The following is a 17,261-nucleotide window of genomic DNA, read 5'->3' on the forward strand; positions in this document are numbered from 1 at the left end:
CTCGTCCTGCTCATAGTTCCTTCCAAATAACCAGTTCAAAAACCTGAGACTTATTCTGTGCGTTTTACCAAGTAATCTGGGAGAAAGCCAGGGTCATATCACACCTGCTGTATCAGGTGCGACGACAGCGATGAATAAGACCATTAGTATTATTTATTACAGTTAGTGCTTACTAACACTGGTCAAAGATAAGGTCCCCGCTGTACTAGAGGCTGTATAAATATATGCAAATTCATATAACGGTGATCTTTAGCTCTAACATGAGAAGGCAAGAAACAGATTTAAAAGCTGCGTAACCAACATTAACAGCTTGTCCCACTGCCCACCTCCCTACAGAGTCTCACTTTCTTCTTCTGTCTGATAAGTCTTTGTGCCATGTGAGATGATCCTTCAAGTAGAAGTGAAGTCAGAAAAATCTGTATACACTGGAAATAAACCTCTCAGTTTTAAATAAATGTGTTCAGATTTCAGAAGTAACAAAGTTGCAATACTACAGGTTCTGCTATTACCTTCTAGCTCCAGGTTAACTTTGCATTAACTTTGAAGCATTTCTTCACATTTGTTTAGTAGGTACACTTAACCCTCTGATAAATTTTCAGGAAAATCCCGCCTAAATACAGAATAGTCAAGATCCTGTAATATTCTCTGGTTCAGACATCTACATTTTATTCATACTGCAACCCAGCAAAGATGGCATTGTTGCCCTTCCTTTAGTCCCATAGCACTTTTCAGCTGTACCATATTTAGTGTATTGCACTTAGGATGTCACATTTGACATTGTCATTTATTTCTCTAATAAGATTAAACTCACATCAGCAAACAACAGAATTATGTCATACACTGCAGGTAGGGCTACATCATGTAAAATAATTAGCTATTGCTTTGTTTTATTTGAAGTTGATAAAGAAAAAAAACCCTTACCTTGGCATACTTTAAGGTAAATGTTATTTTCTCGAGCTCATAGAGTGTAGGTGGATTTGAGCTAATTGCAACAGCTATAACTGATGAGCTTACTGTCTGCCTCTGCTCTGAAGTATCTTTTGAGGAGTGGTTTTTAGGCGATGAAAGCAAAGCACCAATATTGCTATACCGCAGAAAGACAACTGCAACGGAGCCTATCAATCAAACAGACCATGTTTAGTAGTTTGTGGGTTTTTTATAGAAGAACAAAATTGAAGACATTAAGGAAACAATAAACAATCAACATTATTACTGCTATTGCATAAAATATGCAAAACAGATGGAATCTTTGTGAAATACTTATAAAAATGTTTTAGAGACAATGAAATATAGCTTTATTTAAAACAGTGTAACTGCCATTAGAAATAAAAATGTGTGTTCGCATTGGAACTTCTAATTAGATATATGCATATATATTTTTTTCTAGAGTGATATATGCTTGCTGCTGTTCTGCAATTGGCTACACATGTGGTGCCAGGCCTCATAAACTAAAATGGCTCAGACCTGAGGTAAATACTGGGGCTCTCAGAAGTACCTGGCTTGCTTTGACTTCCATTACAGTGGAGCCAGGATGGAAGACAAGCAGGGAAAAAGAAAGCAAAAGGTATTTTAGGATGCAGTGCTGATCTGAAAAAATGTCATGATTTTTCTCCCTGGTACCAAGTTCAACCATATTTTTCCGTGGTGAGATTCAGATTAGCTGGAAGATCAAGACTTAAAAAAAATAATAATTCTCTGTGTTTATTAGGTTAGGTGGTTTAATTCCAGAGCTGTTTAAACACATTTATTTAGTTTTAGCGACAACAGCAGTTGTATGCCATTTCTTAAGCACTCTGAGGTCCAAGCCAAGATCTGGACCCTGCTGGTTTTTATTACTGAAGCACACATGGTCTTGCCCCAGTGAGCTACTCTCTACATAGAAAAGATGGACCGATTTTTGGAGGAGAAATGACAGAGAGTTGAAAGGGCCAGTCCAAGGTCACACAGCAGATCTACGGCTGAGAAAAGGATAAAACTCAGGTCTCTGGTACCAAGACCAGTGTTAAAACTCACTGGATACTCACTGTGCCACCAGTAATGTTAGAAATATCAGTCTTGAGACAATAAATGGGTAAAACAGTAAAAAAGGTGATTTGACTCCTCTGTAGTTAGCTCAGTCTTGGCAAACTGCACATTTGGTTATTTGCTAGTGGGTACAACTTTATCCAAGGGGTTTATTAACCCACCTACACTCTAATCTGTTTCTTACCATTAGGATGGGATTCCTCTCTTTTCTTTGGAGAGATCTTTATGTAATCTCCTCCTGTGTATACATGAGGGTGAATGTGTTTCATGTGGTGTGAATCAAAAGCAAAAACCTTGAGTGCTGGAAAAGAAGAAAAATACTGTACAAATCACAGCTCCATTACGGTCTACCATAATTTACAGTTAGGTTAATAAATGTGCTATTGGATTGCATAATTACCATGAGTTTTAAGAATATATCATTGTGCCAAATTTTTCAAGAAAAATGCTATTAATATAGAATGTTTCCTTAAACCTCTATGTTTTGTTATTTTCATGCATACATTTTGCTCTCATATTTTTTATTCTTTCCATGAAAAATATAGTCTTTTATTTACCTTGCATTAAATTAGGCACTGGAAAGAATAATGCAGGTTACTTTAGGAAGAGCTATTGCTTTATTAAAAATGCATTTCTGAAAGGGGCCACAAATCACAATTATAAAAAGCAAAACATAAAATTCTCTACTGAATAGTAACATTTGATAAAAGCCAATTTTTGAAAAGTATATATTTTGGAGTTATCTATCTGTGCTACCAAATGCATATTGCACCATGAAATAATGATGTGTCTTGTCAAAAGCAAACAAACAAGCATCACCCCTCAGGACAAAAACTACATTAGAGGACATCGAGCTCTCTACTTGGTTCATTATAGTGCTGAGTTTCAATCACCCAGGATGGGAAGAAAAAAAGTCAATCAGGCCTTTTTTTAAAAAAAAAAACCCACCCCAAAACAACAACAAACAAATCTAAAACTTGACTGATGGAGGAATATCACTAAGCTAGACCATCTGCATTGCTTATAGCACAGCACACAAAAATAATATGAGCTATTCAATAGACCAGCTGTCAGAAAATGTTTGTCAGGACGTAAGAAATAGTTTTCTGTGGCTGGAGTCTTGAAAAGCGTGTAGCTCAAGAGCTTGCACCATAAAAAGCAGTGGAGAGAGAGGAGTAATGTTGTGGGTCTTGTCCCAAAATAGATGTGTGGGGCATGTATAAGCCTGGTGGAAAATATATTCATGCTGAGAATCAATAACTAGCGTTTGGGGCCAGTTTGGAAAAGAGCTTATAGAATTTCTCATTTTGAAATAAAACCAAACCAAAAAATGATTGATCTTCCAACATGAAAATTCCTTCCCATTCTTTTTATCTGTTTTTTTTTTTTTTTTTTTTTTTGTCGCCTTGGTCTAACTGGTGTCCACACTGCCACCAGAGGCTACACCTGAATCCTCTCTCTTCTCAAGCCTCATGGCCTCAGCTCTGTGGCCACAAGAGTCTCTGCTCTCAGCTGGAGTGTAGGGGGAAGAGGGGCTTTGCAGCCAGCTCTTGGCACTGCTCTGGATCTGCTGCAGACCCAGAGGTGCTCTGCATTAACATAAATCTGCTTCTACAGAGTTTATGTCACAGAACAGGTCCCTCCCTATTTTTCATCACTCTTACTAATTTAGTTTCAGAAAGGTGAAGGAAGAACAGGTGGTGTGACCTGCCTCGGCACCAAAGGAGGAATCTTTCTCATCAAGGAATCTTATAAAATGGCAAACCAGTAAGAGGCACTGAAGGACTGTACTGAATCTAAAATAAGAAATCAGGTCACATACACTTTGGGTACATTCAGAAAACTAAAAATGAAAGAGTGGCCACTGCCAAACAAATCAGCAATGCTTTATTAGAATAGTCTTTTCCAAAGAGGTTGGTATTAGCCTTATTCTGCTCCCATTGAAGGAATAATAAAACTATTACCACCACAGGAAAATTCACAGGAGCTGGTGTGAGGACACCAGCACACAGGGGGAAGGTAGGAGAGCAAAATGGTGCAGTTGAGACTAACCGATTCTTGTCCTCTGGAAGTCCTCTGAAAATGAGAAATTCCTCTGAAAACAAAGCCATGCAAAATTTAACTCGCTAGGTACAATCCTCATTCCAGGTTCATTGACAATACTTTCACTGAACCAAAAAGAGTCAAAAAGCTGTATAGAGCAAATCCAATTTTCATTCCACTGGTGTTTTTATGCATATAAGATATAGGATAATTTTGTGCATACAAGATGGGTGCAGACTCACTGTGACAGTGTGACTATAATGAGAGATTGAAAGAGAATCTGAAAGGACAACTTCCCACAGCCTCTCAAACTTTTTCTAGATTCTGGGCTTAAATATTCGATCTTTGAAAATTATGATACCTACACTGAAAGTCAGGTGTTAGTTATGAAACTCATACAAATTAACACCTGTGTGTTTCACCTAACACCATTTCTAATCTTCATAATTGTGCTGAAAAACTCCGCAGTGTAATCCACATCTGAAGTATACCTTAGATTAATTTTCTTTATCTTACCTATGTCGCTTGCATTAGCATCTAGCTGTGTTGTCTTTTTGAAGTTCCGTGACATGAGAAGAGTTGCTTGTTCTGCGGTATGCAGCAGCTTAGTCAGGCTCCGTCTTTGGTTATCTACAGGAAGAGCTTCCCAGACCATAATTTTGTCTTTTTGTAAAAAATTGTTCACAGTGTTAACCAAAACCTGTAAATAAAAGCATATTTTTAAGCAGAAGAGTCATACACTATTTGTAAAAAAAGAAAAAAACCCACAACTTTAAGGCTTGATGCACTCACGTTAATGGTTGTATTACGAAGTGCTTCATTGTCAGAAACAGCATAATGCATGGTATTCAGCGAAGAATACGATAGCGCTTCAACATATGAAATCACATCTACAGGTAACATTGGTCCCAAAGTATTCTTATTAATTTCTTGCAGCATCTCCAGGGGTGTTTTTAAATGACTAATCTGAAAAATACAAGAACTTGCATCTTAATGAAACAGGTAAAGTCACATTTCTGCAAGTGGAGGTAAACCCAATGCAAATGACTGATTTCTGTAAATTAACATACTGGCTTTTAAGATGCTTGTGCATAAAAAGAGGGACTAATTAAATCAATAGTTTAACCTATATAGTAACGGTGTTACATGTCTGGTATAACCTAACAAGCAACTATGATTTTTTAAAAAAAGTAATGTGCTATCATTACACTTTTTTCTTTTTTTTTTTTTAGTACTGCAGCTCAATTTTATTTATCATATGCTCCAAAATGAACTAGTAAATGTTCTGCAAAAATAATCAAATATCCGTGATATGGTTGCTCCCTTGGCTCTTTTCTGTTAAATTTTAGCTGAAGAAGTCGGAGCAGATGAGCAGTATTTCTATATTTTGTGGTTGGTCTTTTTTCAAATGCAGATTATAAGGAATGTAGTTTAGTGAAACTGTACTGCATATTTCACCTTCACTGCTTCAGTTTATGAACTGCTAAATGCATTTACATAAAACAATTAGTTTAAAAAGTAATAGGCTAGAGAGGGTGAGATGAAGATTAAGATTGCAAGTTTCAGTCTCATGGCTGAATAAGAAAAGAATTCTTACTTCACGATCCAGAAATCTAATGAGATTTTATCCATCAAAACCCCCCTCGATACCTGACTTTGTAAGATCTGTAGTCTCTACTGCTGAACAGCTTTTATGGGGCTTGCTTCATCTTTGACTGCAGCTGAATAGAACTAGAATGCAGGCTGAAAAATAGGCTAAAATCTGACATGCTCTTATTTACATAAAATTGAGTTATTTTGACTTATTACTTTGATTTAAGTTTAGTTTGACATCATATTTTAAAAAAAAAATCTCACTCTAAGATCTTGCTGGGGCATTTACCATGTCTTTGCACGTAAATGTGGTAAGCACTTATTGTATTTAATATAATGTATTACATCGCAGGTTAACACAGAAAACATGTTAATACAATGTATATCTTACCGTAAATAAATAAAACCCTTTAAATTAATATCTTTCTGAATCTCGTAACTTCAGCAAGCTGCTTAACATAAAATGCCAACATATACAATTGGTTTTGATTTATGCCTATGTTTCATTTATCCTTTAAATTAGACAATACTATAGCTGTGGACTAATGAATAGTGAATTCATTAATATTTTTTAAATTTACATCAGGAATCCCTGCTTCTGGTGAAAAAAATTCTTGAGTCCAGAGCCTTCGAGTCTATAAATTCTGTACCACTTTGCATACTATGTTTTGAGGAGTAAAAACTAGCATACAGGGATGTTATTGCTCCATTTTCTATTTTGTCACTTGTTGACATTACTTTTGTAAGCTATCTTGCTGCCTTTCACTCCGAACAAGCAAATAATTGCACTTCAGTAAATGCAGCAATGTGTAACTTCAGAAATTACAGAAGCAGTTGAGTGATTACCACACTTCTGAATTTTTCATGCATCATGACTCACTTTGCTGGAAACAGAATACACAGATTTCCAGCAAGTTATTATCACGATTTGAACATACAACTCAGTCCAAATAATTTGAAATTATTAAAAAGACTTCTGTAAACATGCTTAAGTTCAATTGTATGCTTCAAGCATTTGTTAAAAGCTCCTTAAGAACTATTATAATTGAAAAAACAGTTTCAAACAGGAACAATTAAAGGATTTCGAAATTAATCTATAAACCAATGCTACTTACTCCAGCTAAAGTTCTATTAATATGTTCAGTTATACAGTCTTTGTATAACTCACACTTGGTCTTCGGATTTTCTGTAGAAATTAAAAATAAATTAATTATACATTGTAGCTTAATCAATACTCAATATACACTTATTGTAAGAGCTCTTTTCTAAGCAATTCCCCAAACCACCAGCTTTCTGAATTGGCGCACATAAGATGCAGCACTCCATTCTCAAACTTCAACTATTTAGACTTTAACTTGGCCAAAATTACAGCACTGGATTGAACTCTGAGCTTTTGTTTTACTCAGGTAGAGAGCTTGGCCCCTTTCCTTGGGTCTTTCACAGGTGAAGTTAAGAGACAGCTCAAAGTTACAGCGAGGAATACAGATCTGACAAGTACGAGGAGGCATCCATTATTTCAAATGGATTTCATCACACTGTTTAGTAAAAATACATTTATGAAATGATTCTATTCTCAGGAAATGTAGATGCCACCGCTTTGCCTCTTTTTGATGTCTCGCTGATTAATCTAACTGAAGATAAAGAGGCACTGGTGAGTTTCTCAGAAGATGTAGCTCTGTAATAACACATAAACCTTTATAATACCATGTACCTTGGCAGGAAGTGCCATCATTTGGCTTAAACTGCAATTTTCCTGTGGATGGTTGATAACCTTCCTTACAGGAGCAGTTAAACCCTCCATCCACGTTTTCACATTTTGCATGATCTCCACAGGCAACAGTTCCTTCATTGCTGCACTCATCTACATCTGCAAATATTGTGAGAAATTGAATTTTTTATTAAGTATTTACAGACTAACACCTTGCTGCTTTGTTGATAATAGCCCTGCACACTGCAAGCAGTTTCATAATAAAATTTCATGGAATAAAAAAAAGCAAAAACTAAAAAGGCAAACTTAATGGCAAAGCACCTGCCAATTATAATACTTAGGGATTAGAAGGATAAATCATAATTGATCATATTTTTATACCACCACATTTATTACTATATAAGACTGCATTCTTCATGTTTTAAAACCACGAGTGTAAATATTAATTCTATCATAACAAAATGCTCGGCATGATGCAAATCATCTGAAATCCATTTTCCAGAGATTAGACTAAACAGATTTTCTCAGCCTTATGATTCAGTTAGAAAAGAGAAAGAAAACTGCAGCCTTTTCTTTTAAGTCACAGCTTTAAAAAGATGCTACAAAAGATCACTCTATCCATCTTGTTAGTCTAAAATTTAAGCTCTGTGCCCTTTAAAGTGGTTGGCATGTCTTTTTTTTTTTTTTTTTTAATACACATTTAAATTACATTTGCCCAAAATAGCTTTTGTGCCATATATGTGTCAAATTTGTGCCAAATAATTTGCCATTAGGTAGACAGGTTCAGTAACTGGGTGGGGCACAGTCCAAGAGTAAACTGATGAATTCCAGGAAGGGAATCCATGAATTAATCAATTTAGAAGAGCTGGGTACTAACTCTCTGGCTGGAGTAGGGATTATTTTGCATTATTTGGTTGGCTGAGGATAAAGATCAAATAACTCAACAGAGAAAGTAAACTGGGAACACCACCAAATAATTCTGAAGAATGAAGTAATGGACTATGAAGTGCTGTGCTGGAAAGGAAAAAAAACAGTGGACAGCTTTAGGACAGGTATATCTGCCCAAAAGAACTGAAAAATGAAGAAGCTATACATGAGCAGATTGTTGGTGGTTTTCAAAAAGGAATGTAACAAAAATGACCAATAATGTATGTGAAATAAGGTTGCTAGAGAAATGGAAACTGTGGAAGAATAGAAAAATGTACTACGTGTCTGTGGACGTATCGAGGGAATGCAGAAAGAAGGATATCTGGGGGCCATCAGCCTATTTGGACAGCATTTTCGGTAACTACGTAGAACATTCTTTACTAATGGCAAGAGATGCTCCATAAATAATCAGATGAATGTTTTTGTGGTGTGGGTGTTTTTGTTTTGTTTTGGTTTTTTTTGTATGTGGGACAACTGTAAAATGCGTTTAAACTTTTAATAGAGTATTTCATCAGTTTCTGAATCACACACTTTTTGCTGTTTTGTGCTTAATTCCCCGGCTCCCTTTCTTCTGTCCACAATCCTAGAGGTCTTCCTGGGATTCAATGAGATGATTGAGGTCCCACTTCACTTTCACATCCCTCTTTTCTTCACTGAGCAGTGGTTCTGATTTGCACCTGAAATGCTGCGATTTAAGCCCGAGGTTCAGAATCTCCCATTAAAAAGCCATTCCGCCTCCCCCACGGCACAGGTGAGAGGGAGAGGTGGGGCTGGAAGCACACTTGCCGTCCCCAACCACCTCTGCTCTTCAGAGAGAGCCCCCAAGGAGGCTGTGTGTTTGAATGGGTTGGTGCAAGCACTGAAGTTTAATTTATGAGGTTAAATTATAACTATTTGCATCAGGGCAATAGTTTTTTTCCATATTTAATGCCCCAAACTGCAAATGTTTCTCTTTAATGAGCCAAGCATTGCGTTCTCTGTATTGTACGGTTTCTGTGACCTCAGTATTCATAGCCATGGAGCTGACCGTGCTGTCCATCAATGAATATGGCAAAAGTGAAGAAAAGGGGGGGGGAAAAGCATGATATAGTGCTACACACAGGCTACCTCATAATTAAATACTGTCATTTAAAGATATAAGGCTAAAGTTCTTACTCTTGGCATTTAAATAACCTCTCAAACCAGAAAATTATAAAGCTCTTTTGAAACAAGTGGGTGCTTGTGAGTGCCTTGTTGTATGACTCTGTGCAAGACAGACAAACTTCAAATGAATTGAAGTGGCAAGGGTGAAGACCATGACAATACCAATTTGTATAAGAACACACATCAGCCTTATACCAAAGATTTCTTTGGCCTTGTCAGCTACACGAAGAAGGACATGTACATCTTAACAAGATATTCAGCATGTAATGCAGTGCTAAAACACCAGCAACTGACAACAAGCTTTGCTAAAACTCACAATGACTTATAAATAAATAAATATTTGAATACTTTCCAGACTACCATTGCTAAGTATCAGGTTTCTATGTGATTTACTGATGCAAGTATTTCAAAATTATGATGATAATTTGCTTTTCATGAACCTAGTTTGATAAATCATTTATTTGTCATTATTGGGCATTCATACAAATTACCGTTCTTTTTGCAATTATGTCAGATATTAAGCGTAATGGGGATTTTAATGAGAAGTCAGGATTATCCAAAACAACAGCAGAAACTCAAGCACCAAGACACATCTCTGGCAACAGGATGGCTATTTAAAGTCTGATAGAGACACCCTGTCGAGTATATGCAAATAGACTTTCTGCAGTGGAGTTGTCCATATGGAATGAGTCCATATCACGCCTATCTAATTTACTGTTTCCCGGAGAAAAAAAAAATCTCCTGGATGACAAAATTAAAAGGCAACATGCCTGATCTTGCAAGGTATTAATCAGCTTCGTATCCCTTTTAAATCAATGAGATTGTCGGGGGCAGCCAATAATTTGTGACAGTTGCAAGAATGCTGCTTTTAAGTTCCTGCTTTGAAATGCTGTGTGCAGGAGCTGTAGGTTTGTGTTTCTTTATATTTTGTAGTTATGCCTTTTTAACCAAATATGCAATTGTTGGACCACACACGGACAACAGCTTGTCAGTGCTTTCAGCAATCCAATTTTACTGGAGCTTTTGGGGCGAGGATCTCAAACCGTCCTCCTTGATCTACGATGGGAGCGGGACTGAGCTGCCAGGGTTTGCGTGAGCAGTCTTCACAGACAACATTCCTGAGCAAAGGTCGAAGAACAGCAGCTTTTTAAACAGAAAAGCATGTGCCATAGCTCTGCAAAATCCCCTGGCCTTTTAGTAAATATTCAAAACAAATCCCGGACCTGAACTTTGAAGCTTTTATAATAGCTCCGATCAGAAAAATAATATCACCAACACCACTTAGGCTAGTGTGAAAATAGATTTATAACCTTTTATTTTATTTCTGTGCTTTGTCACTCCTCATTTACTGCAGCAGGCAAGGAAATTCCAATTAAATTAAAAGTACTGAGAACAGTTATTATGTTCAGTCTTGCCAATTACTGGCTTGTACCTACATCGCTTTGATTCTTCACCAGTCAGTCAAGACAGCTTGATGTCTACATTATACTTTCTGCTTATTAGTAGCTTGCAAGTGATTGAAAAGTCCAATTGCAAAGGACTAGACGTTCCCTCCCTGTGTCTCCATACTGTGGAAGGCAGCAGCAGCACACACAAAGTAGAAATGAAAAAGCCTACGAATTGCACAGGTAAAAGAAAAGTTAGCAGTGTGGCATAATGCCATATCCCATCCACTGTACAACTCCCCTGTCACAGAAAAGTATGTGATGGAGAATGGGTGCCTTTCCAGTGCTCTCAGAAATACCTGAAGAAAACTAATAGCATGTTCCTGGAAAAGGCAGAGTGGCACGGATGTCACTTTCATTTTACAGATGGCCATTTTCATGTTTTTACTTTGTTGACCGGAGAGAAAAAAGTAGGTTTATATTTCACCTTTTTATCTGCAGCTGCACATTCAATAAAATGTGAAGTCTAAGGAAAAAGCATGGCTTTTACACAGTAAATAGATTTTAATAGCTCACATTCAGGACAGCAGAAAAATATCATCTTCAGAAATATCACATCTCTCTATTCCTCTTTTTTTCTTCTCCATTGCCTTTCTTCTTCTCTTTTTCTCCCTTCCTACTCTCCAGTTCCGCCTCTATCTGCATGTTGCATTGTCATCTCTTCACCAGTTCTGCCTGATAACATGGATGAAATATTGCTGATCCTCAACTCAAAACTCAACATTCTAGTTGGACTAAGGGTGAACTGACATTTCCCAAAGCCATTGTCCCAAGTTTTCTTTTGATCCACTGCCTTGAGAGTTACAAGCACTTTGTACTCAGAAGTTTAATATAACATCCAAAGAGGGGAGGAACAAACATGTGTATACACACAGACTTTGAAATGGACTCACACACGCACAGTGATGTACCACACTTGCATCACTGGGAACTCCAGGTAGGTTTGATGGTATAAACAAATAGGTTGCACAAGAGCATGCCCTCCAGAATTCAACCACTGTATTTTTAAAGTTACTGCCATGTACATTATACGCATATATTAAAAAGAAAACTTAAGACTTTGCAGAACCTGAAAATATTTTGAGGCCCTATAAAGTTGGCTAGGATAGATACTTGGTAGCTTTGTCCTCCAATTTGTACTGGATAACTTGCTGTGTGTTTACAACTTTGGTGTTTGCTTCAGCTGTGTATAGTACACCCTGAATACACTACTGTCAGCTGCTTGTGTGCAAATCATATCTAATATCTGTAGCAGCAGATCCATTGGGCACAAAATATCCTCTTATTATTTCCCCGATAGGTAAAGTAGAAAAATTAATTGTGGATCAAAAGGTTGTCTTTAGGACTCACTCCTTGGTAAAGAAAGTAATTGGTACACTTGTTTAATGAGAAAAGGTGCCCACAGGTAATTCTTTATTTCAGTGTGAGTTTTGGAAGCTCTCAACTCCTCCCATATGGATTTGCAAAAAGCAGAAGAAAAGTGATAAACTAACCCCCAGTAGAGGATAAAAAAAGATCAGTCTGCCCAGCAAAGAAAAAAGGGAAAAAAAAAAAAAAAGAAATTAGCAAGCTAATGGTAAAAAACTAAAGTGTCACAAGAACAATCAGAGAAATAACTTTGAAGACAAAACTTCTGAGGCTGAGGAAATGTCATAATGTAAAAATCAAAGCCCGGACCAGAAACTGCGAGAATATTTACAGCTCAATGTGCTAACAGTCTCAGTCCCAGCTAATTTAAGAACGATTCATAGCGGCTGGATAAAGCCGAGCTCTTTTAGATGGATGTGAGCAATGAGCAAGAAATGTTGATTAGATCACTTTCTGGCTTAATATGCAGCCATTCTGCTGATATTAAGAACAGTAAGAAGAGAGGTTGTCAGCACTCACAAGCTCACAGGAGACATATCTAGAATGAGACACAGTCAGCATAAAGGTGTAAAGGGCAATAGATTTATTTCTCATTTTCCCATTCCCTGAGGACTATTGCAACATACAGAGAAAATTACTAGGAGTTTGAAAAAAAGAGAAATAGTTACAGTTCTTCCATTCAAAGGAAATCCTAAAGGATCACATAGTTGTTCAGAAATAACATTTTTCCAGAGAACTTTTCCTCCCCTGCAATCTTGAACATGTTCTATCCAACTCCTGCAGAAACAGAGGCTGATGGATGGCACAGGAGATAGGATAACTACTGATCTTGCTCATTGCTTTTGATCAGACTTGAAAAATTACCAAAAATATCCCAACCAAAGCCCCCAAACAAAAGATATTTGGAGCATAGTAGGTCAGACGTACAGGGAATTTTGTTGGTCCTGAGCCACCTGAATGCAGAATACTTTGTCACTCTGCTTTGTTTTAAGAATACGACCACCTTGCTCACAGATCAGTGAAACAGGGGCATAATTTGGTGGATTGGGGGTTTCTGTGTTACATTAACTATACATTCATTGTCTAAAACTGTGACATGTGGATTAAAATTATTGTGAGCAGAGTCAAGATTGAAGCGTTACTGAAAGCGATGGCAGGTGCTCTGTTATCAGTGAGAAGTGTGAGCTTCAACTGGAATATTAAGTCTGTACTAGTCCCAATTTTGGGTATTTTATACCCAGGCCCCAAACTTCACAAATCTGAAAGCATTTTGCTAGATTTCTGCAATTAACAGAAGCAATAAGAGAAGAGTGACAACGTAAAGCTAGCTGGCAGACATTAATAACTTACCCACACAGGAGGTTCCATCATTAGGTACAAAAGTTTGTTGACCATTGCTGGATTTGAAACCAGGCGCACACATGCAGAAATAACTTCCCACCGTGTTTGTGCAATTGGCGTGCTCTCCACAAGGCTGAGTAGCATTTTCACATTCATTATCATCTGACAAGACATAAATTATGGAGAAATATATTTGCATTTGCCGACTGAAGAAAACAGTAAAGTAAAAGCTAAATTTGGCCTCCGGTATCTTATTTATGCAAGTTTTGAATGCTGAGCTGGCACTCTTGGTGTTTGTCTATATAGTTTTCCCATTGCCAAGGATGTAATCAGGTGTTCAGCAGCACTCTTCTGCCCTCATCCTGCGCAAGTCAACAAATGAGAAAACCAGCGGGATACTGAAGTGAAAGGTTTAACTGGATATTCACTTGGAATAAAGAATTGAGACAAGTACACATTCTGCCATGGTTGTATTTGATAACATTTTTTGCTACCCAAAAATCTAGGGGTAGAGAGATACCCTGAAGATGCATCTGGGAATTCAGAATCATAGAAAACAGAGCTGAAAATTATATCAAGAAATGACCCATTTCATTCCCTAACACCAAAACAGGATCAATATAGCTAAACTGACAGTTTGTTTTTTTTTTTCTGGCCTGTTTTTGAAGACCTTCTGTGATATTTCTCAGCGGTCCCAGATAACAGACTTACAAAGTTCGTCCTACTGACTGACCTGAGTCTTCAAGTGCATTGTTTTTTCTTAATTATCCCAAAGATCTTAACAAGCAGCTGAGCAAGATTCGTGGCTTGATCTTTGCCTCTCAGCAATTGCTGTGCAAATCATCAGTTTTGTACCTGCAAAATTACATGATCTCTTTTACAGGGCCAATCCCATTCCCCCAGTCATACATGAAAAAGGAACTATATACACGAATTTTAAGACTACTTTCTCTCTACAGAGCCTCTGCATGTGCTATCATTGTAAGCATGGGGATCCAGTTAGCCTTATCAAAGGTCAAATAAAATCATAAACTCAAGCTTTGAGCTGTATAGTTGATCTGCAATGACTCAATAATACCGCTTCCTCTCCAGAATCTTCCAAGGTCCGTGTTGTCTACTAAATAATTTTCAGACCAAGCTTGAGAAAAAGTTCAAAAACTTCCTTATCCAAACAGTCAACTTGTGAAACTGAGTAACAATCACAATACTGACAATTAATTTCTTCCAAATAGCCCATTTCTCCCAAAGCACCCCAAAACCCTGAAACAAACAAATCAACTAAACTCCCCCAAAGAAGACGACACCCTTAGTGGAGTTGTCTATTTTCTACATGGTTAGAAAGGAAAAGAGTTAAAGGCTTCCTGAAGTCTACTGGGATTTTGTTCCTGTTCTCAGGCAAGAGGTACTCATAACATGATGAATGACAGGAAAGAATTCTAACAGGGAGAGAAATAACAATTTATTGCAGAAGAGGAATGATTAAGGAGCGTGACAGGTAGAAGAAATATGATTTCAGAAAAGACGCCCAGGGATGAGTTTCAGAAAGGTGCTTCTGCTTCCTGATGGTCAGTGTTCTCATAAGGTGTTTACAGAGATAGTGTACAGATAAGTAAAGTGTCACGTAAGCTACGGAAGTGGCAAGATTAAAGTACACCAAGAGCTGTAAAGTGTTGCAGGAATACATTTCTGCAATATAACTTAGTCACAACCCCTAGAATAAAGTTGGAAAAGGACATTTGTCAGATTTGAAGTCTTACATGATGTTGAATGTTACTCAGTTGACTCAGAGATGCAAATATCAATTCAGAACTGCAGCTTTCCTCAGGGGAATTTTGGTCAACAGTATCAAGTGGATTATGCTCATTATAACTGAAATGGAATGTAATTTAATGAGGAATCCAAGTATAAAAGCACTTTACCAACATACGTCAACAATATTTATTCTACAGCTTTGGTATTCATGAGAATACAGCAGAGTTGTATGATTTGGATCTCACTTAAAGAACGCCAAAGTAAAACTAAACTAGTTTAAGTGAAATTATGATAGAGAGCAATAAATGTGATGTTTATCCAAGTTCAAAAGCTGAGCATGAGAATATGAAAAATCCAGCTTGGCACGTGGCATTGCGGAGACAAGGCCTGAGAACACTTTACAAATCTTGGTAGCAAAGTCCATTTGTTTGAATACAATTTCTGTGTGTCTCTGTGTTTGGCTCTTTTGCAAACCCAGTGTGCTCCCAGACCCTAGCATTTCATAACCAAAAGAAGAGGACTACCCTATTTTAGCTGCCAAGTTATCTTGGTCTTGAAGAACGTATTATAGATCCTAGAAAACAATATGTGTTGATGTTGGAAGGTTCATGGGATAGTAGTCATGGAAGATGTGAAGCAGAAGGAATCACTGCAGGACTTCATTCAAAACAGAGGAATAACAGAGCTGTTAAGAGAAAAGCTACAGGCTACATAGAAGAACTTTTCTTTGGATTTTTTTTTAGAAGCTCAACTATAGTCCTCAATATCCAGTACTATTACATTTTTCAGGTGGTCCAACAAGTTTATAAGCAATATTAAAATGACTCATGCAGTTGTCATCAATAAATTCTTTACAATTATGCCTAATTAACTCTATGGGATTATTGGTGTTTTTCCTCAATATTTAGGATGCCTGTAAGGGGTTTAATGGTGACTATGTTGCCTCAGAAGGCTTGCCTATTGAGAGAAACTTTTTGATAATTTGAGAAATCTTTAGAACATCAAAGAGGAGCATCGAAGAATAGCAGTGACTTACATTGCAAACCCAAGAATGGATATTTTAAAGAGTTACATTAATAAGGAGCTTTCTTTTCTCTATTCCCATGGTCTAATATAATACTGAGCAGACCATGCTGGGGGATAATTTACTGGACCGCATCCTGCTTCCATTGAAATTAATGGCATAAAAGTCACTGACGTAAGTAGGCCCAGGGTGGTGCCCGCTATGGAAAACTACTGGGTTAATGAGAAAGGCAAGGGAGGAAGATGTTTTCAAGAAAAAAGGACTTTCATATACAGTTTGACTAGATGTGTTTAAATAAGCTGCCTAATTTCACACAAAATATTTTTAAAGATCAACAATGATGGCAAAAATATCTCCTAGTTCACTGTATAAACAATTTTAATTTTTTCTTCAGACAGCAGTTCAATGTGAAGCCCAGAGGCTTAAAGTAATTTTCCAAATTTTACATGATTTATATCACTGGATTTGTGATTTAAAGGACATCAGGAAAAAAACAACAGAATTTATAGATGGAAAAATGTATTGGGTTTTTTTGTTTGTTGGTTTTTAAGGAAATTTTCTGTCTATACAGAGAGGATACTTTAAATTACTGCAGGCACATAATCCACCTGCTTTGTTGCTACCTAATTTAATTATATCATGTGCATTCATTGCTGGCACAGATACCCATTGAACACTATAGGCAGTATTTAAAAGACACACATCCCATTAAAGATTTTTTCCTTTTTCCAATAACTGATGAAAAAACAGGAGACTTTTAGAAACAAGACTGGCCAAATGACAAGGTTAATTATCATGGCTAAATGGTAATACTGCATTCAAGTCTGTTTGATACACAAGACATTCGCTGAATAGCTGAACTCTCTTAAGAAATGTTTCTTTGGGGGGGGGG

The 17,261-nt window shown here is 37.1% G+C and overlaps 1 protein-coding gene across 1 annotated transcript in view; it reads right to left on the reverse strand.

Annotated features, from left to right (window-relative positions):
• The window catches only part of ELTD1 (EGF, latrophilin and seven transmembrane domain containing 1), a 74,931-nt gene that overhangs the window by 21,403 nt on the left and 36,267 nt on the right, over positions 1 to 17,261 (reverse strand). Inside the window, exons 3-9 of the mRNA XM_009884699.1 lie at positions 13,603 to 13,755; positions 7,373 to 7,528; positions 6,777 to 6,847; positions 4,861 to 5,034; positions 4,585 to 4,768; positions 2,210 to 2,326; positions 922 to 1,115 (exon numbers count right to left, since the gene is read on the reverse strand). Of these exons, the coding sequence (XP_009883001.1) occupies positions 922 to 1,115; positions 2,210 to 2,326; positions 4,585 to 4,768; positions 4,861 to 5,034; positions 6,777 to 6,847; positions 7,373 to 7,528; positions 13,603 to 13,755 (1,049 nt within the window). The remainder of the gene's footprint in view (positions 1 to 921; positions 1,116 to 2,209; positions 2,327 to 4,584; positions 4,769 to 4,860; positions 5,035 to 6,776; positions 6,848 to 7,372; positions 7,529 to 13,602; positions 13,756 to 17,261) is intronic.

This window comes from Charadrius vociferus, unplaced genomic scaffold (assembly GCF_000708025.1).
Source record: "Charadrius vociferus isolate BGI_N301 unplaced genomic scaffold, ASM70802v2 scaffold163, whole genome shotgun sequence".
NCBI lineage: Eukaryota > Metazoa > Chordata > Aves > Charadriiformes > Charadriidae > Charadrius > Charadrius vociferus.